The following is a 17,306-nucleotide window of genomic DNA, read 5'->3' on the forward strand; positions in this document are numbered from 1 at the left end:
GTTGCTCATTAGACTCCTTTCAGTCTCTGCACATGCAAGTGTTAATATTACTATTAACAGCATTTAATCCAATATAAATACACATACACAGTGTGAAAACTGACCATATATTTAGAACACTATATAATAAATTGTTACATACTCTCCATTAAATAATTCAACAACATAATATATGGATAAGAGACTATGTTTTCCTGTGATTTATTAGTCACATTTCATTAATCATTAATAGTATTATTACTTACTGCAGTTTTACACACGAAAAAACCACTGTAATATAAAATGCCACTGAGGTTTGCTGGCTTACAGATGAGAGCAGAGGGAAGAGGTTAAGACTTAACGAGGAAATATTTTGCCAATATCTGACCCAGGCCTCATATACACACACACACACCAACATAACTGTGGGCTTATGTTACATGACTGTTTGAGCGGTGCTCTTATTGATACAGATGTATTGGTCATTAAGTCAGTTAGGTTTGACGTCTCAGCTCGGCTGCAGCCAAAGAAAATAACATCGGCGCTCTCTCACAGAAATGTTCCACTCTGTACCGGCAGAAAGAACTACACTGTGGTGTTTTCAGATTACAGTCTGATATGCATGCGTGCGTGTGTGTGTGTGTGTGTGTGTGTGTGTGTGTGTGTGTGTGTCACCTTAAACATGCTTCTTGATCATCCATTTCTGCCTGTTCTTGACTCATATCAAATTTAGAAACTCTTTTATCTTTCCTTCTTTGCCTTTCTTGTCTTTCACAACTTAAAACAACAACATAGCAGTGTGGAATTTAAAGGAACAGTTCTACATTTTGGGAAATAAGCTTACTTGCTTTTTTTTTTGCAAGTGCTTGATGAGAAGATTGATATACTCTCATTTCTTCCTTTAATATGAAGCTACAGCAAGCTGTCAGTTAGCTTAGCATTAAATCAGAAACAGGGGATATCCTGGAACCTGGATCTGTGCAAAACAAAATTCTCCTACCAGCACCTAAAAGGTTCACTGTGCAAATTAAACTAATGTAAGATATTGGCCAAGTGTAAAACAAAAAGCAATATATTTTTTTAAGAGGTTTTTCACCAGTTTTCAGTCCAGGATTTTGTGGGCGGTCCTAAAGTGTGGCTCGATGACACGCTGAGGCCAGTGGCATCGATCTTCTTGTGTAGCTTAACTCCTGTTTTCCAAAATGTCAAACTATTCCTTTAAATGTTACTATGTTGGCTGCATCACTTGATCCTAGTGTACAAATTATCTGAACTCTCTCCCCTCTTTCTGTGTCTTTCTCTCTCTCTCTTAGTTGGAGGCGGAGTTAGCGCTGTGCGAAAGAGAGGGGGCGGAGCTCCAGGAATATGCCAACCAGGTCCTGCAGCAGATTGCCGACCGATGCCCCGACATTTTGGAACAAGTCGTCAACGCGCTGGAGGACAGCTGCTGACACACGAATGCACACGCACCAACTAAAACGTAAATAAGCTGACGCACATACATGAATTAGCAAGCAGAGCAAGCAAACATTTAACACTCGGCCACATACACAGGACCTTCAGAAGTCTCCAGAAAGCCAACATAATCGCCCGATACACACAAAAAAATCACAATGTTGGACATGAAGATGAAGACTTTCTCATCCACCTGCTCTTCTTCACAACAGGGGATCTACAAAAGAAAAATACTGAAAAATATTAATCCACGGTGTCTTTAGTCGCTATAATTTTGAAGAAACAGTGCCAGCTGAGGGAAATACTGTTCATTTTCAGTTAAAAGTGCTTTGTTGGCATGCACGTTAATTGGAAATAGTTGATGTTTGTTGAGACTTTAAACACGTATTTTCCTAACTACTCCGAAACAGAAGGAGCCTTCACTGCACATGCCATCTGTGACACTTTGCAGCGGCCATCTTGTGTCTTTCCAGGCAATCAGCATTTGGATTTGCAATCATGACTTGATGTGTTTTTATGGAGGGAAAAAGATTTTCAGACTGCATCAAAAGGGTTAGAGTGAGTTAAGGTTGCCAGGTTGTTTCTGATGACAGACTTACACGCTGTTACCACATTGTTATTTGATTGGTTCAGTTACAAAAGTTTGTTTATTTCAGCTGCCTTTGATTCTTTACGTCATTTGCTGCTATCTTTTTAACTTTTAGTCTTTTTTTTCCTATTTCTTGTCTTGTTTTTTTTGTGTGTAATATCTGATGAAATCCCAGCTTGCAGTTTCTGTCAGCAGTAAGTCTCTACATAGTCTACATGTAAATTGTATAGAGAGAATTTTAATTAACAGAAACACAGCTTTCGTCAGGGGAACATGAAACTTTCATCCATTTTTTTTTCTGTGATTGATGAAAGGCACAAACTACAATAAATATCGCAATACTCCCTTTATTAAAACATGCGAGTATAGATGTTTTGTGTTTCTTTGTTCAGTTACGGTGTCCATGCTGAAACTAGCTCACTTACCCTTTTGTGACAATCCCTTTACAGTTAACATGTTTCCCTTATTGAAACATCTTTTGTTTCTGTTGTTTGTTTGTTTTTGTCTTGGGATGGAGGAAATATAAAATAATTGCTCTATATTTTTTTGCCTTTGGTAATATATATAAAACACTAATCTTGTTTAATGATGTATTGGTTGGTATGTTACATAATGTGTCAAAAATTTTGTTTTATTAGTTTTTTTTCCCAAGTAACCACAGTTCCATAAACCGGTGACTGTTATTGGGAACGTATATTGCACCTACATGAGGTTCTGTGTCCACCGGGAACATTTTCTTCAAATCAGTTTCTTGTTGTTTACAGTGGAAATGACACTCTTCTGATGCATGTTTTCCACAGCGCTGGCAGCCTTAGCATGATTTAAATGCTTACACACAGAGCACTAGAGGTTCAGATTGTTTCAACTTCAATCAAAAGCCCCCTCTGATGGGTTTCTTTTTCTTAGTCTTGTACTGTAGTGAGTGCTGAAGCCATGAGTGGTGTTTCCCACATGCAACTGTTTAGCGCTGCTCCCTGAAAAGAAATACCTGGTGGACACAAAACCTAAAGATGGGGATTTACACTGAACACTCGCATCTGATTCTACACCATTGAAAGGCTTTTGTGAACAGAAAAAAAAGAGGTCTCATTTTCAGCCCCTAAGCTACGTATTAAAAAAAATCCAAGCCACATGGGTGTAAATGAGGAGTTTCATTGCAAAACATGTCTGTTTTTTCTGTGCAGGTTCCTCAAATGTTACCAGTTTGAAACAGTTCAACAGCTTTAATAACCATGAAGTGTGTGTACAATCTGACAAATGCTTCTTATTTTGGAATGAAACTCTCTCAGATATGAGCTCGTGTTGTAAATCCAGTATTTTGTCGTCTGTTTTATACTGATAATTTTTTTGTCATTGGGAATGGTGACGACTGGGACTTGTGACTTTGTTGTGGATTGAAAATCGGAATGAGAGAATGGAATAAAATATGGATTTATCTTAATTTTATTGTGAAATGATTCTGTCTGTCATTTCATCTATCTGGACACATTGTTTCCATCTGATATTTGACAGGTGAGAGCTGAAGTACACAAACCTTTTGATTTTGGACCCCTTGAGATGGAGCGATGTCACTCCTCTTTCTCATGTTGCTTGAATGATATTTAAAAGGTTGGAAGAAGGTAAAAACTTAAGGTAAAAAGGTTTGTAGATGACTGAGTACAAAGAGTTTGAAACATCTTTCCTTCTGTTAGAAGTCCTTGTTTCTTCTGACCTTTCCTTGCCCTCTTTTCCTTCGCTCTTTATATCTAACTCTTTCACACGAAGACTAAATTGTGCTTCATATCTTGTCACTTGTGGTTTATTTATCTATCCGCCCACAATAATGACATTATTCCATAACCCAGGCCTCATCCTGTTCTGCTTCTTCACCACACGCACACACAGTCCAGTCACACCATTATGATTTCATTAAATGTCCACCTCATCGAAAAATGCTTTGTATCCAGCAGCCTGGATTTATGTCAGAATACTGTGGACAGTTTTTAGTAACTTTAAAAGTCTTTGGTACTAAATAGCAGCAGTGGAACAAGTATTTAGATCCTTTACTTCAGTAAATGTACTAATACCACACTGAAAATACTCCACTACACGTAAATGTCCTGCTTTAACAACCTGAATATTAGCTAAATTTACTTAAAGTATCAAAAGTAGAAGTACTCAACCTGCAGGAAATTATGTATGATGTCTTTGTAAGCATATTACTGCTGCATTAATGTGTATGTTGCACTTTACAGCTGTGGATGCTGTGCATGTCTGTGTTAAAAACTGATATTTACTCATCTGTTGCAGATTAACGCACAGGAACACATGAAAGAAAGTGCCTGACACACACACACATACACACGCTTCATTAATGTTTGCATCTTGCACATGGCAGCAGCTCAGCATTGTTGGACTCTGTTCAACTAGAAAATCTGGTTTAACAGACCCACCCAGTTCGACTGACCTTGAACCTCGGTCCTGACCTGACCTTTGACTTCCCTGTGAAGAATTTTCAAAACATCATCAGGCCATTTGGGTCGCTCTGTTTTTTCACACAATAAAACACATCAGACACACTGAGAAGCGACTTCTTGACAGTCTGTAAATGTAGCATATGCGCTGGTATTTACCTTCACATATGGCAACGCTTTGTACGTGTGTCAGTACCCAGGTTTGTGTAGATCGGATCAGTTCTGCTTTCTCCATCTACTGTCCTAATAAAAGCCAGTGGAGGGAGACAGGCGGGATGGACAGAGCGAGAAAGAGGAGGAGGAAGAGATACGCATGTATGACTCCGTGATTTATGTGACGGAGAAAGAGAGCGAGGGAGGGAGAGATAGATAGGAATGAGTGGAGGCACAATTCACTGAGCACCAGACATCATTTCATCTTCTTCATTCATCTCGTCTGTGTTGTAGCTCATACAGCAGAACTTTTTTCAGCTGTTACAGAACAAGAAGTTTGCAAAACTATTACATACTTAAATACCAACAATATGAATCAAAGAAGGAAATATGTAAGATCTGTTTTTAGAACAGCATAACACTTAAGCTGTTGACATTTGGAAATCTTAGAAATCTATCATGTGAAATTGCGTATTTGGAAAGAAGAAGAAGTGGAATGTACAAGTTGTAGCTTTTTAACCTGAAGCTTTTGCTTCCTCTGGAACTGAGGATTAAAATCAAACATGTCCCAATTTCATACTGATTTCACATACTGCTATTGTCTATTTGTCTATTTGCACTGGAAAAGTCACAAGTACATCCTAACTAACCTTGTTTTTTTAAGGGTACTGTTGATGGACTCTGGAAAACATTACTGTAAAACAAATTGTGGATGGCAGTGAAACAGCCTGGAAAACAAAACAAAACAAAACAAAACAAAGGGGGGAAAAAAATAATCCAATCTTTGGAAGAACATTTTGTTTTCGTTTTATAAAGTTCAATTGTCGCTTCCCAAAGTCACAGTTTGATTAAGGTCCAAAAGCACAATCATTCTCATTTCCTGTTAGTATACTTCTCATTCTCTGTTTCCTTTCTCTTTTTTATTTTGTTGTACGATTACTTCAGACTGTAACAAATACCCATGCTCTACATGTTTAACTTGTGTCTATTATTGACAGTGAAAACAATCAATAAATTCAAACATAAACCAGACAGTAGATCGATTATGTCATATACTATAAAAAAATCATACACAATACTAACTGTATACTATTAGTATGTGTAAAGATGAGACATGACATGATGTTTGTTTTATCCTGCGGGGGGCACCAGGTGGGCGGAGACTGACAGCACCTTTATTTGCAGAGATTGTCGATAAGATCCTGCTGATATTGGTGGTTCACGGCACAAAAAACACAGATGTCCTTGAGATAACGTTTGAACATGTGCGCAGCAGTAAAATATATCTACTTACAGTCTTTCCATATATACTGTGTATATACGGTATATATAGTCGAGGACTGAGACACACAGGAGACCGAGAGGAGAAATAAAAATTGAGTGACTGCAGAGGAAGTGGGGCAGGCTTGCATTGGCTTTGGGTAGATGTGGTTTCAATCATCACACATCACATCACACATGACTGAAAAGAAAAAGAAGGAGAGGGTGATGGAGAGAGAGAGAAAACAGAGAGAGGAGGAGATGAGAGGAGAGGGAGGGCTGAGACCAAAACAAACAGCAGCTCTGCTTAAAACATTCAGTCTATATTACATGTTTTCAAGCTTAATAATTAATGATTCCAGTTGTGGTTTGAAGGCATAAACTTGTTTCTTGTTTGTTTTGGATGTTTACTTTTTTTGCACACAAATTCAAATGGTTTTCAAAGTAAATGAATTACTGAGCTGTAGGTGGGATGACTGGAGGAACGAGGGGAGGGAGGTGTAGATGGAGAGAACTGGCAAGATGGAAAGGACAGAAGGAGGCAGTGAGCGGTAGGAAAAACTTTTGAGAGGAAATAAAAACAATGTGAGAGGAGTGGAGCTGCTAAAATAAGCTGTTAGCCACTGGCAGTCCAAACATCCACCAACACCGAAGACATTTTCTTTATCTTCCTTTCCACCTCCGTCCATCTGTCCATTTCTGTGACTTTTATTGCTTTCAGAGAAAAAAAAAAATCTCCCAGGCTGCCATGCCAAGTGACAGGGAGAGATAAGATTCAGGTTCACATTGAGCTATGGGTGTCTTCGCTGCATAATAATACCAGTGCCAACAGAAAATCCAACATGGCAGAAGATGTTTTGAAAAATTCAGATTGGGTTAGCTTTCAGTTGTCAGGAAGGCCGAGTGGTCTACAGTGCCAGACTCGAGGCTTGACACTTTCCTGACCAAAGAGACCTAAGAAATAGGTGTAAAACAGGTTTCCTACATTCAGCAGTCTACAAACAAAATCATGCAACAATCATCCTTTACTATAGGAATCAGCTGCACAGGTGAGATTTGTCAATTAAGGAATCAGTGTAACATTTGTGTAAAGTGCAGATTGAGTTTGACAAAGTGGTGGTTGTCACTTGTCAGGATGGCCGAGTGGTCTAAGGCGCCAGACTCAAGGGTTTATTCCTTCCTGAGCAAAGGGACTTCTGGTCTCCAAATGGAGGCGTGGGTTCAAATCCCACTCCTGACAAACTTTCTTCCTGCAGGTTTCATCAACACTGATTTATGAAATAGGTGTAAAGGAAGTTTTGACCTGAGTGCCTACATGCAGCAGTCTACAATCTGAACAAAATCATGCAAACATCATTTAAGTAACTTTCCACCCGCTGTTTAGGTGAGATCTATTAAGCTGATTGTCCGTTAGCAGATGTTTGGCATTAAAGTTATTTTGACTTAGCAATATGAGGCAGCAAAGTCAGTATATACATTAAACACCATTTTTAATCTCTTATCACTGATATAAAATGGTCTCTATAAGAGACATGACATTTTTAACAATAAGTGAAAGTCATGTAAGTGCTTTTAAGACAAGATACAAGTGTAGGTTCATTCCTATTTTGTCAATTGACAACAACATTGATGAAACCTGCAGGTAACACTTCTGTCAGGAGTGGGATTTGAACACACACCTCTAGTTGGAGATAAGAAATCGCATTGTGTCTGGTGCCTTAAACCGCTCGGCCGTCCTGACAACCGTCAACTAACTTTGCAAACTCATGCTGGACTTTTAATAAACTGGGTGTCCCTCAACTCTTTAAACATGTTGAATTTACTGATGAATTGTGTGTAATACTGTGAGTTTTACTGGTTGGTTTATCTGAGAAAGATGTTAAAAAAATCAAAGAAGACATAACCACAGGCATGTTTTTTCATTCATTACTTGGTAGCTCCAGGTTGGTTTGATTTATGTTGACCAAATGTTATCAGGATTTACTTTGTACATCTGTTGTCAGGATGGCCGAGTGGTCTAAGGCGCCAGACTCAAGGCTTGACACCTTCCTGAGCAAAGGGACTTCTGGTCTCCAAATGGAGGCGTGGGTTCAAATCCCACTCCTGACATAGCTTTTACCTGCAGGTTTCATCATTGTTGACTGATAAAATAGGTGTAAAGCAGGTCAGTATCTACACACAGCAGTCTACAATATCATCCACATCCTCCAGTCTGAACAAAATTAGGGAAAACTTTTCGGATTAGATTAGATGCTTTCAGATAACCTGATCAGTAACACATCCCTGTTCTAAAAATGTTACACGACTATTACTATTTACAAGAAAAGTGACCAAAGTGACTGTCCTACCAGCTGCACAGGTGAGATGTATCGAGCTGATTGTCAGTCAGCAGATGTTTGACATTAAAATAAGTTGTTTGGTCTTTTAGAAGCAATATGAAGCAGCAAAGTTTAAATGCAGATCAAACACCATTTTGAATCTGTCGTCACTGACACAAAATTATTTTAAGCAAGAAGGACGAATTAGTGTCTCTTCTTTATTTGCTTCTGATTCAGTTGTCAGGGTGGCCGAGTGGTCTAAGGCGCCAGACTCAAGGACTAAAGGACCTTCCTTAGCAAAGGGACTTCTGGTCTCCAAATGGAGGCGTGGGTTCAAATCCCACTCCTGACACAGCTTTTACTGACAAGATTCACCCATGTACGTGCAGTGTCTTCCACACTGAACTAAATAGCTTTTACCAACTGGAACAATAATTTCATGAGTGAGTGCTTGTATCTTCTTTAATCCTACAATTCCATAAGATGTTTTTTTTTCTTTCATTACTCGGTAGCTCCAGGTTGGTTTGATTTATGTTGACCAATCATTCATCGATTATCAGGATTTACCCTCTTGCCACATTTAATGATTCTACAGATCAGATGCTCCATAATAAGTCAGAATAAGTCAAAGGACTCCGAGTTTCTGCAAAGTCCAGACTGAGTGTGGGCGACATTAACGCGTCTGTTGTCAGGATGGCCGAGCGGTCTAAGGCGCCAGACTCAAGGCTTGACACCTTCCTGAGCAAAGGGACTTCTGGTCTCCAAATGGAGGCGTGGGTTCAAATCCCACTCCTGACACATACTTTTATCCCCACGATTCATCTCTGTTGTCTGGTGGATGGTCAAGAGACACACATTTCCTTCTGTCTCTGTCTGCGTAAAACAACTTTCTCTCTCCCTCCTCTCTCTCTCTCTCTCTCTCTCTCTCTCCACCGGTGGGCAGGCGGATTTCCACATCAGAGCAGAGCAGAGGAGACTCGTCTCACGGCACAAAGACACAAAAACAGAGTGAACTTCTGGAGCTCTTTGTTTCACTCTCTCTCTCTCTCTCTCTCTCTCTGTTTGCTTCGGCGGCTCAAACTTCTCGTTCTGTTACTCGACGCGTAAAAACTTTGGAGAGCACCCTCTCCCTCCTCCTCCCCCTCCTCCTTCTCCTCCTCCTCCTCCTCCTTTTCCCTCCGTGCGTAATTAGTTGGAGAGCGTTTGGAAACTTGTGATGGCCATGAAGAAATCTCACTTTATTTCTGACACCTGTTGCTGAGGACACCGCGCACACAGTCGTGCACAACAAAGAGCGTATGTCACTTATTCCTGACTTTATTTCTACATTTCCAACAAGTTGGGACTTCTGTGGCGGTACTGACAGGTCCACGGATTGCCGGAGGACGTTTTTTACTTCTATACACTTTAAATCGACTTTCTGGGACTCAGACAAGGACTTTGGTGTGATCGAGCAAGGAAAAGAAGTGTTACTTGGAAGAATTTGTATGCCACAGCGAACGCTCTACAGCGAGCTGCTGTGGTGTCTGACTGAAGGGGTTTCCCTCTAAAAAAAAAAAAAGAAAAGAAAAAAAGAAAAGACACCGATCTGTCTGCAGCTTTGAAGCCGGGCAGAGAGTCACACTTTTCGGACTTGAGCGCTGCGGTTGGTGGAACGAGAAACTTTTTCCTGGAGAGCTGGGCAACAGCTGGATTTGAGCACAGCAGACCAGGTAAGAAGAAATTCATTCATTTGTTTTAAATGGATACCACAAAGTACAGGAGGGTCATTGCATCTGAAATTCACACTCAAATAAATACAACACAGATATAAACACTTTATAGACGTCTGTAATAGAGATTTAAGAGGTGTGATTTATTTTATTAACCCTAATGAGATTTTCTCGTGTGTTTTTCTGACAGTGTTTTTTACTCTATCACCTTTGTCCTGACAGTTGTGATAAGTTCAGTCAGTTTGCAGGATTTAAATAGATAGATTTGAACTTTAACACCCACTGTAGTGAGTTAGTTTGCGCGCTCTGAACAGGACATACTGAACAACACATCTGAAGTCAATGTGAAAAAGTTATTTTAAACTTGGCTTTTCGGACTTTGCTCCACTTGAACTTGTAGACGTTTTGTCCCCACAATGTTTCCGTTGTCATAGTCTACTTACAGAATGGGTTTATTTCATGACTTTGGCTCCCATATGACAGTGGTGAAATGCTGTGTGTGTGTGTGAGAGAGAGAGAGAGAGAGAGAGAGAGAGAGAGAGATCTGCCAACCCCATTGGCCTAAATGAAGGCAGCCCTCTCGCTTTGCGGTGGAGACCAAGACTATTTTGGTCGAAATGTTGCACAAATGTTTCTCTCAGTATATAGAAAAGTTGCGCTGCCTTCATCTGTGCCAGAGGCTGTATGGCATCTAAAGTCTGACTGTGACTCCGGACACAAGTTCACTTTAATTTGAAAGTTTCATAAACACAAAATTAACTTGGTGACAGGGGAGCAGGAGGGGGGTGCTCTACACATTAGGTTATTGGCCTGTAGAAGCATTTTATTATATGACTTGTGGATGTGTTCGGGAGGTGGCAGCTGTGGGTCAGAGGTCAGCTGTGCAGACACATTTGTGACATTAAAGTGGTGGGTTTTTTGTACAGACACCACACAAACTGTAATAAGATATTACCTGTTTTCTGTGTGTTTAGATTATGGACTTTTTCCGTCACTATAAATAATTTTTATGTCTGAATGAAACTAACAATATGCATGTACATGTTGTATTTGTTCATTTAAGTCTGGCGATTTTCATTTAGAAGTTGTGCTTGTGTGTGTTTTCTCTGGCAATCATCCACAGATCAGTAGACCCATTAAGGCTAAACAGCGACCTCTGACCCCAGGTCCTCTATAAAACACTCTTAGATCCTAAACTAATTAGAAATTGTGTCTGAACTTAAGTTTTTCTAGTTTAAGTTGGAGAGCTCAGGATTTGGTTGGATCTAGAAACAAATCTGTCTGTCCCGTACACATGTAGCAAAAAAGCAGTGTCATCATGAAAACACAATTTTGTAGCATAATTTAATCAAGGAATATCATTGAGATGTCTTTCTCAGTAGAGCCAAAAACATTCATAAAAAGGAAATTCAGCCTGTTTTCAGCAGGGAGACATAGTAACACAGGAATGCACGCTTTAAAAAAGCAAACATTAACATAATAGAAAATGCAAACACAATAACAGATGTGATGTGATGGCTGCAGAGGAGCTGGCAGACAGCTGAGGTCATCTCTGGCGGTGACATCTCTGGTTCGCTTTTGCTCTTTTTCATAGTTTTAGAGTCTGAAACCCACCTGAGCTGTGGAGTGGACTGACAGCCAAGGCTGATAAACCCTGCAAGAGGAGAGGAAGTGTCTGTCTGTGTGTGTGTGTGTGTGTGTGTGTGTGTGTGTGTGTGTGTGTGTGTGTGTGTGTGTGTGTGTGTGTGGAGGGTAGATAGTAATGTTAGATGTGTAGATAGAGGTGGTGAAAAGTGTTGCTGTCAACAAGTTAGCCATTAGAGAGAGATAATCTCTCTTCCTCCTCCCTCCCTGTCTACCAAGTCCACTTCTGTTCTTTCTCTGCCCTCCCTCTCGCTGCTTCAGTCATGACATTTTTCTCTCTTTTCTTTTCTGCCTGTCGTTCACTTCACCCTGTTTCATGTCGGATGATGCGATGTTTGTCAGAATTTTACTTTTTGTTAATGTTGTACACAATTACCATTTTACCATTGTCGCATAAAAATCTTGCGTCAGAGTGAACAGTTTTGGGGCTTATATTGCTCTTTCAAATCCCATTAGATAAACTCAAGCATGCCTTGGTTGTCTGAGTTGGTGTAAAGGTTGTTATGAATAAGGAAACATATGGTTTTACACTAAGTAATGATTTGTTTCTAATGAGGACAGTTAAAGGATTCATAAATGTGTTTAGCATCATCAAATCTGTATTCTGAACATTTTCTGTTTTGTTTTTTTCTGTCTGTCTGCCCTCTAAAGGGTGAGAAAGACCTTTTCTTTAACCAAACACTGAAGTGCTGCTTGAGTGTCCCGTCCCTCAGGGCTCTGTAATTAGGGAAGGAGTAAGTGTGTGTGTGTATGCATGTCTCCACACCAGATATTTGAGAAGATGGGATGTCTGCAAGCATCAATGGATACTCAAGGTCATTCAAGAGTGTATTGTAAAGTCTGAGTGTGTGTCCCACATGTTCAGACACAATGGATTTGGAAATAAGGGAATACTTTCTGATTTAACAACACTGTGAAAGTGGCCGTTAAGTGCACATTTCACAAAGTGAAAAATCAGCATGAAAGCAGCTTAAAATGGGACACTTAGACACACCATTAAGTGTGTTTCTGTCTGCAAATGTGTGTGTGCATTTCAAGTGTCTGAGGAGGGGGGGGGTGTCTAACACTGGATGCATTACATGAGTGTGTAACATGTGTGTATTTTAACCCACTGGGAGCACTAATGACTAAACACACACACGCAGATGGTGGTCCATGTGAAGAGGATAGCCTCTCCAGCTCTCCAGTTGAAGAGCCCGTATTATAAATGCTGGTCTCTGATTGGATGACTTGAATCCTGGGAATTTCCTCCCAGGACAGTGTGTGACATTGGCCAGCTTGTGTGTGTGTTGTTTGCAGCTATTTGTTCTATGGGAGAAGTCGCGTAAACGTTTTCACGAAGGTGTTACTCCAGGTTTGATTGTTTTTTTATTTATATTGTAAATGGGGTGGAAACAATTAATATATGCACAGAAAATTAATCTGTAACTATTTTGAAAACAGATTGATTGTTTAAGTCGACTACTAAGCAAGCATTTGCTGCTTTTCTCTTACTTGCATGATTTGTAAATTCAATCTCTCTCTCTCTCTCTCTCTCTCTCTCTCTCTCTCTCTCTCTCTGTCTCTCTCTCTCTATCCCTTTCGCTCTGTGGGTTTTGCACACGCCACAACTTTGGAAACTTTTGATCACTATTTTTCACGATTTTCCGACATTTTGTTGACCAAATGATTAATCAATGAGATGAGAAAATAATCATCAGATTAATCAATCATGAGACTTTTTTGTACATGCTATAATAATAGAGACAAGTTGCCGATGGATAAATACTTTATTTTTTATGATTGGCCTTCTTAATATTGGCTAAAATGTTTCAGCCACTTGAAAGCGTACTGTAATACAAGTTGACGACTTGACTCAGAGGCAGCAGCCTGCACTTAAGCTTCTCCATTTGTGTGTGTGTGTCTTAACAATGCAGTGTGGCCATGCAGTAGTCATTATGGTCAAATCCTGTGCATTTCTGCATGTATGTGTTCACCCAAAATGTGACCCTGTGGTATTTGTTACAGTGTCTGTGCTTTCTGCACTCGCGGCGGAGGCACGTGTGTGTCTGTGTGTGTGTGTGCGTGTTTTAGGCCTTATTGGGCCGGTGGTTCGGGGTTATGTAGTGATGTCATTGGGGCGGCAGGGTGGGGTGACATGGGGTTAGAGTTTGGCAGAGGTCCTGACTCCAACAACCCTCAAATGTGTCTGACCAGGAAGTATGTGACCGTCCCTGCTTGTGTGTTTGTGTGTTTTTTGTGAGTGTGTGTATGGTCAGTGGTAGCGGTCACAAGCTCTATGCTAACAGTGTCCTACACTAATAGTAAAAGTGGTTTATTGGGCACTTTATAGAGCCTGAAACCATTTTATAAATCCGGCAGGCTGGTACAAGGGGACAGTCACAGACCAAACGGCCACAAGACACACAGCATCAGACCAGAGGGGCCTGAATTACAGAGCATTGGTCAAAAACTAAAGGAAAGGCTGTTGACTTAATTGATAAATCCAGTATTCCAGACTGATAATGACAACAATAAATTTTCTTTGTGAATCATAATGATGACATGTTTTATTGGTGTCCTTATAACTATTTTATTCACATAATATTGTTAAGAGCACAGAAGTAACTTTGAATTGACAATAAACAATTTAAATACATTTTAATATTTATTACTATATTTTTATCTGACTGTGCTGTTAACTGTAGCTGTGTCAAGTGGAGAGCTGAAAGGCCTGTTTTTATGTATTCTCTAAATACTCTCACTGCCCACTTTATTAGGTCCATTGTGGATCAACAGGCCTTCTATGAATTAAAACTTCACAAAGGACTGTTTTGTTGAATCTGTTGAAGTATATGTATAACAATATGGACATTTTGTTTGTGGTGCTGTTGTATTGCATTGTTGTATATGGAAAACCCCTTCCAATACTTTGTCCATCCTCATCTCTCATTTAGGTCAGAGGGTAGATTAAGTAGTTTAAATTAGATGTAATTGTCAAACTGGCACCTGAGTGTATGTTCTTAGGGCCTGAACTATTTGTGAACCATTGTTACAGTTGTTCAGGACATGGACTTAATTCATTAATGAATGAATGAATGAATACATTGTATTTCAGTGTAAGATGTAGAATATTAGATGAACACTAAGATGTTATCACATAAAGTGGAGAGCATGTATTCAGTCTTTTGGCTCTGCTTCTTGCTATAAGGGGTCAGGAATGGAACAGCCCATATAAACACCAAGATATTACAGAATCAGACTTTCTCTCTCCTCCCATCTCCCCTTTCCTCTCCTCCCTACTCTGCTCCTCTCAGTAGCCCTGATCTAGTACTGATAAAACTATCAACAGCACACCTGCACTGGGTTGGAAAGCTGTCTAATTCACTCAAACGTGCACACATAGATGAACACAAACTCGAACAGATGGGGGCAAGAATCTTATTTAGCGTGTGCCCAACGGGAAGCCTGATCTCTTCAGCTTTTTCTATCTCTCTTTCCGATTTTCCACCTCACCATAAATTTTACATTGCATTATTAGGACTATTGTAATAATAATGTCTTAATTAAGAAAGCAACAATTATGGACTTTTATGGATAATATTCAGAGGTAAAACACGAAAGAAAATCTCATGAGGATTTGTCGTTGGTTTATTTAGTTGGTAGTTTTTGTCTAGTTTGGTTGCAATTGTGTAGTGTCTTATACAAGTTTATTCTCTTACCTGTGCAACACAAACTTCGCTTGTGCTAAAGCCCAAAACCTCACAAAGTGCAACACAAACTTCGCTTGTGCTAAAGCCCAAAACCTCACAAAACTGGCTGCTTGTCTCACCCAAAACCCTAGTGCCTATCATGAGCCTCGAACCCTGTCTCTGGCATAATGTTGACAACAAATCAACGTAGTCTGTGTACTGTCACTGGATTCGGAGACAGCTGATTGGTGTGTTGTTGTCCTTTAGAATTGTGTGTCAACTAATGTCAGCCATTTTTTCTGCAATGATGGATTGTATTGGTGTTCTAGTTTCGTGTGGCTCCTTTCGGAGTTTACCTGCTGAACTGCTCAACCTTAAAACACCAACGCCCAACGTGGGGCTCGAACCCACGACCCTGAGATTAAGAGTCTCATGCTCTACCGACTGAGCTAGCCGGGCTTGAAATCAAGAAAAAATGGCTCCGATTTCGGAATCCTTTACAACTTCTCTGTTTTATAATTCCCGACCATCCTGAAAAACAATCATTCGGTATCGTCACAAAACTTGCTGCTTGCCTCACCCAAAACCCTAGTGCCTACCATGAGCCTCGAACCCTGTCTCTGGCATAATGTTGACAACAAATCAACGTAGTCTGTGTACCCTTGGTTCTGCTGAATCATCCTGTAAAAGTCACTGGATTCGGAGACAGCTGATTGGTGTGTTGTTGTCCTTTAGAATTGTGTGTCAACTAATGTCAGCCATTTTTTCTGCAATGATGGATTGTATTGGTGTTCTAGTTTCGTGTGGCTCCTTTCGGAGTTTACCTGCTGAACTGCTCAACCTTAAAACACCAACGCCCAACGTGGGGCTCGAACCCACGACCCTGAGATTAAGAGTCTCATGCTCTACCGACTGAGCTAGCCGGGCTTGAAATCAAGAAAAAATGGCTCCGATTTCGGAATCCTTTACAACTTCTCTGTTTTATAATTACCGACCATCCTGAAAAACAATCATTCGGTATCGTCACAAAACTTGCTGCTTGCCTCACCCAAAACCCTAGTGCCTATCATGAGCCTCGAACCCTGTCTCTGGCATAATGTTGACAACAAATCAACGTAGTCTGTGTACCCTTGGTTCTGCTGAATCATCCTGTAAAAATGACTGGATTCAGAGACAGCTGATTGGTGTGTTGTTATCCTTTAGAATTGTGTGTCAACTAATGTCAGCCATTTTTTCTGCAATGATGGATTGTATTGGTGTTCTAGTTTCGTGTGGCTGCTTTCGGAGTTTACCCGCTGAACTGCTCAACCTTAAATCACCAACGCCCAACGTGGGGCTCGAACCCACGACCCTGAGATTAAGAGTCTCATGCTCTACCGACTGAGCTAGCCGGGCTTGAAAACAAGAAAAAATGGCTCAGATTTCGGAATCCTTTACAATTTCTCTGTTTTATAATTACCGACCATCCTGAAAAACAATCATTCGGTATCGTCACAAAACTTGCTGCTTGCCTTACCCAAAACCCTAGTGCCTACCATGAGCCTCGAACCCTGTCTCTGGCATAATGTTGACAAGAAATCAACGTAGTCTGTGTACCCTTGGTTCTGCTGAATCATCCTGTAAAAGTCACTGGATTCGGGGAGACAGCTGATTGGTGTGTTGTTGTCCTTTAGAATTGTGTGTCAACTAATGTCAGCCATTTTTTCTGCAATGATGGATTGTATTGGTGTTCTAGTTTCGTGTGGCTCCTTTCGGAGTTTACCTGCTGAACTGCTCAACCTTAAAACACCAACGCCCAACGTGGGGCTCGAACCCACGACCCTGAGATTAAGAGTCTCATGCTCTACCGACTGAGCTAGCCGGGCTTGAAATCAAGAAAAAATGGCTCCGATTTCGGAATCCTTTACAACTTCTCTGTTTTATAATTACCGACCATCCTGAAAAACAATCATTCGGTATCGTCACAAAACTTGCTGCTCGCCTCAGCCAAAAACACCAGTGCCTACCATGAGCCTCGAAACCTATCTCTGGCATAATGTTGACAACAAATCAACGTAGTCTGTGTACCCTTG

At 40.4% G+C, this 17,306-nt stretch overlaps 2 protein-coding genes and 8 non-coding genes across 16 annotated transcripts in view; 6 read left to right on the top strand and 4 right to left on the bottom strand.

The window, feature by feature from the left end:
- Nucleotides 1-3,464, top strand: part of LOC104934965 (ELKS/Rab6-interacting/CAST family member 1) — a 120,332-nt gene extending 116,868 nt beyond the window's left edge. For all 6 annotated transcript variants that reach the window (XM_027291944.1, XM_027291946.1, XM_027291947.1 and 3 more), the window contains one exon: nucleotides 1,293-3,464. In XM_027291944.1, coding sequence (XP_027147745.1) covers nucleotides 1,293-1,430 — 138 coding nt within the window. In that variant the 3' untranslated portion in view covers nucleotides 1,431-3,464. The remainder of the gene's footprint in view (nucleotides 1-1,292) is intronic.
- Nucleotides 3,465-7,018: 3,554 nt separating this feature from the next.
- trnal-caa (transfer RNA leucine (anticodon CAA)) lies at nucleotides 7,019-7,129 on the top strand. The gene is made up of 2 exons: nucleotides 7,019-7,056; nucleotides 7,084-7,129. It is a non-coding gene; the product is annotated as a tRNA-Leu (tRNA).
- Nucleotides 7,130-7,887: 758 nt separating this feature from the next.
- Nucleotides 7,888-7,998, top strand: trnal-caa (transfer RNA leucine (anticodon CAA)). Its single transcript has 2 exons — nucleotides 7,888-7,925; nucleotides 7,953-7,998. It is a non-coding gene; the product is annotated as a tRNA-Leu (tRNA).
- Nucleotides 7,999-8,446: 448 nt separating this feature from the next.
- Nucleotides 8,447-8,559, top strand: trnal-caa (transfer RNA leucine (anticodon CAA)). Its single transcript has 2 exons — nucleotides 8,447-8,484; nucleotides 8,514-8,559. It is a non-coding gene; the product is annotated as a tRNA-Leu (tRNA).
- A 335-nt stretch (nucleotides 8,560-8,894) lies between these two features.
- trnal-caa (transfer RNA leucine (anticodon CAA)) lies at nucleotides 8,895-9,005 on the top strand. Its single transcript has 2 exons — nucleotides 8,895-8,932; nucleotides 8,960-9,005. It is a non-coding gene; the product is annotated as a tRNA-Leu (tRNA).
- Nucleotides 9,006-9,244: 239 nt separating this feature from the next.
- Nucleotides 9,245-17,306, top strand: part of wnt5b (wingless-type MMTV integration site family, member 5b) — a 77,536-nt gene continuing 69,474 nt past the window's right edge. The window contains exon 1 of one of the 2 annotated variants that reach the window (XM_019264125.2): nucleotides 9,245-9,919. The gene's annotated coding sequence lies outside the window, so the exon portion shown is untranslated. The remainder of the gene's footprint in view (nucleotides 9,920-17,306) is intronic. The other variant, XM_019264124.2, reaches the window with a different exon arrangement.
- trnak-cuu (transfer RNA lysine (anticodon CUU)) lies at nucleotides 15,621-15,693 on the bottom strand. The gene has a single exon. It is a non-coding gene; the product is annotated as a tRNA-Lys (tRNA).
- On the bottom strand, nucleotides 16,089-16,161 carry trnak-cuu (transfer RNA lysine (anticodon CUU)). Its single transcript has one exon. It is a non-coding gene; the product is annotated as a tRNA-Lys (tRNA).
- trnak-cuu (transfer RNA lysine (anticodon CUU)) lies at nucleotides 16,557-16,629 on the bottom strand. The gene has a single exon. It is a non-coding gene; the product is annotated as a tRNA-Lys (tRNA).
- On the bottom strand, nucleotides 17,027-17,099 carry trnak-cuu (transfer RNA lysine (anticodon CUU)). The gene has a single exon. It is a non-coding gene; the product is annotated as a tRNA-Lys (tRNA).

Source organism: Larimichthys crocea, chromosome XX (assembly GCF_000972845.2).
Source record: "Larimichthys crocea isolate SSNF chromosome XX, L_crocea_2.0, whole genome shotgun sequence".
Taxonomy (NCBI): Eukaryota; Metazoa; Chordata; class Actinopteri; family Sciaenidae; genus Larimichthys; species Larimichthys crocea.